At 33.6% G+C, this 2,841-nt stretch overlaps 1 protein-coding gene and 1 long non-coding RNA gene across 3 annotated transcripts in view; one reads left to right on the top strand and one right to left on the bottom strand.

Moving 5' to 3' along the window:
• The window catches only part of LOC136795773 (uncharacterized), a 305,717-nt gene that overhangs the window by 118,976 nt on the left and 183,900 nt on the right, over positions 1-2,841 (bottom strand). The gene's annotated exons all lie outside the window — the stretch shown is intronic.
• The window catches only part of LOC106692134 (uncharacterized), a 58,564-nt gene that overhangs the window by 28,326 nt on the left and 27,397 nt on the right, over positions 1-2,841 (top strand). For both annotated transcript variants that reach the window (XM_014438043.3, XM_067047459.1), the window contains one exon: positions 679-899. In XM_014438043.3, coding sequence (XP_014293529.1) covers positions 679-899 — 221 coding nt within the window. The remainder of the gene's footprint in view (positions 1-678; positions 900-2,841) is intronic.

Genomic DNA, 2,841 nt, shown 5'->3' with positions numbered 1-2,841 from the left:
TTATCATTGTATCTTATCTTTGTATTTTTATTCTTATCATTGTATCTTATCTTTGTATTTTTATTCTTATCATTGTATCTTAGCATTGTATTATTTTGTAGCTTTTTAGCCCTGATGAAGCCCTGCAAAGTGGGGCGAAACGTCGGAAAATAAATAGTTGTAAACTATTTTTGTTTCTTTTGTATCTTTTTAGCCCTGATGAAGCCCTACAAAGTGGGGCGAAACGTCGGAAAATAAATAGTTGTAAACTATTTTTGTTTCTCTTTTGACCGCAACCCTGACTATCTTCTTATATATCAATTTTTACGGACAACTATATATACATATATAAAATATGTTAGGTTGGTGTATATGATGAAATATCGGATTTTTGTGCATGGGACCCACTTCCATTTTTTTAAACATTTGGATCTCTCTTAAGGATTAAACAGTATAAAAATGAAGACACCCTGAAAAATTCGATATCTAAATTTATTGATTCTAAAGATCTAAATTCTTCTAAGAAAGGCATTGATATTTTAAAGTACCCCTGGGAAAAGTGTATTGAAGCGAATGAAATTTATTTTTATTAAATAAACAGCTTGTGAAAACAGATATTCAGTTTTATAGTCACAAAAAAAAAAAAAACCGACATCTCATATGCACCAACCTAATATATTAATCGATTTGAATGGATAGTGTTGTGGGGAAAGAAACCTCCTAAGAAAAAGAAACGGTATTCTTCGCCATACCTGGAGCCGCAACCGATCAACGACAAACCCTGGTACGAAGAACGAGCTGAAGAAGAACTCGAGAGAAAAGTAATAAGAAGAATAAAGAGGGAGAAGGAGCGGAAGGAGAGGCAGGAGCTTATGGAGAAGATGAAGGCGCAGGAAGTCATGCTAAAGCGCAAAAATGAAGTAAGTAAAATAACTTTATGTACTAATTATACTTGTAATATAATAAAACGACGACGACGTTACAATCTCTCAAGATCGTAAAATAAAATGAAAAATAATGAAAGGGTATATGAAAAATAATAAAAATCTTTCTCGCCTCGCCCCCGAAATCCTAGTATTGATCGATGTATGAATACTACGTTACAATCTCTCAAGGAGATCATAACACTAACAATAATTAGATCTTCTCTTCCCGCCCTGTCCCCCAAATCTCATAATTAGAGACAGTATAATCTTACCTTTGAAACATGTACTAATAAAAAGCAGTCTTATATCAAACTATATTTAAAAATTTTCATGTTTCTATGGAATTTTCATGGAAAGGACGTGTGAGGTAGTGAAAGGAATAGAGGTGTAAGTCAATACGTCGTTTTGAGAAACGAGGTCTTCTAGTAGAAGCAGTGTAGAAATATCTGCAATTCAAAATGCATTTACTTCTTTATTATAAATTTGTTAGAAATTTTTGAAGTATCATTTGAAAAAGCTTGATGGAGATGCATCACATTTCCATGAATGAAGCAAGAATTTCTTCTTTTTTTTTAACTCTTTTATTTTTTTTAACCCTCCTCTTCCGCCCTTCGTGGTAGCCTTTCTTATCTGACTTCGCAAACAGACAATTAGAGCGACTAGGTTGGTCGATGTACGACATGTCACAATCTCACAAGAGGAGATCCTAACACAAAAAAAAGGCTATCCTTCCCCGCCGGACCCGCCCCACAAAGACTCCCCAGACCACAAAGACCCCCAGGAAGCGACGGTTCTATATCACTTTTGAAATACTTTCTTAAAACGGGAAGAGGAGACTTTAAGATAGTTTAATATCGAGAAATATTTAAAAAGCGCTAGAAATTGACAAAAACGGCGTTCGAAATTCCAAGACATTAACAAATAGAGTAATTAAGAGGGTAAAAAAGCAAAAATCACAAAGATAGTGCGAAAAAAAAACTCCACCTTGGTCTGAAGTACTATTTAGGAGTGAGGTACTATCTCTATTTGGTTAATATGTTGATGTGAGATATGCTATTACCGAGCTGCATTTCTATGATAATTCCTAAATTATTGAAACATTGACTAGTTTATTATTTACTGATGTTTCAGAGAATTAAGATATTGTTTCAAAAATCTTCCAGTTTTATCCTTACAGTCATTTTTGTCTTTTTTTTTTTTTTAAATTTTCGTTCTTGAATGTTAATAACTAGCGAGGATTCCCGTCCTAAGGCAGTCAATATTCTTCTTCTTTTCTCTCTCTCACTGTCTCTTCCTTTCTCTTTTTCAACACAATCGTTATTTATTTAACCTCCATGGTAGCCTTACTTATCTGACTTTTTAAACAGATAATTATAAGCAAGTAGGTTGGTCCATGTACGACATGTCACAATCTCACAAGAGGAGATCATAACACAAAAAAAGGCCATCCTTGATTAGACTTAGTTAAAGTCTTGGAATTTCGAGCGCCGTTTTTGTTTTCAATCTCAGGTGCCTTTTAAATATTTCTTGATATTAATCTAAAATTCACTTCTTTCCGTTTTAAGCATGTATTTCAAAAGTGATATAGGACCGTCGCTTCCTGGTCTGATGATCTCCTCCTGTGAGATTGTGACGTGTCGTACATCGACCAACCCTCTCGCTATAATTGTCTGTTTGAAAAGTCAGATAATTAAGGCTACTATGGAGGACGGGAGTGGAGGATTTGTGTAATATAAAAGGAGAGAACTTTCAATGTTCTGTTCTATCTTACTTTCTCTGATATTAGTTTTACTTTTCTAAGATACTTTAGTTTATTTTTCTAGGTTAGGTTAACCTACTTAAAAAGCAAAAGAAAAGACAAAATATATAATCTGGATTATCTCTGTAGGAAGTTTGGTGAGTCAATTCTTAAAAAAATTTTCTTTCAAAATATATA

The sequence above is a fragment of the Halyomorpha halys genome, unplaced genomic scaffold, assembly GCF_000696795.3.
Source record: "Halyomorpha halys isolate HHAL.00 unplaced genomic scaffold, Hhal_1.1 Scaffold53.1, whole genome shotgun sequence".
Lineage (NCBI taxonomy): Eukaryota > Metazoa > Arthropoda > Insecta > Hemiptera > Pentatomidae > Halyomorpha > Halyomorpha halys.
Note: the sequence above shows the minus strand (reverse complement) of the source record. Positions and strands in the feature narration are given on the sequence as shown.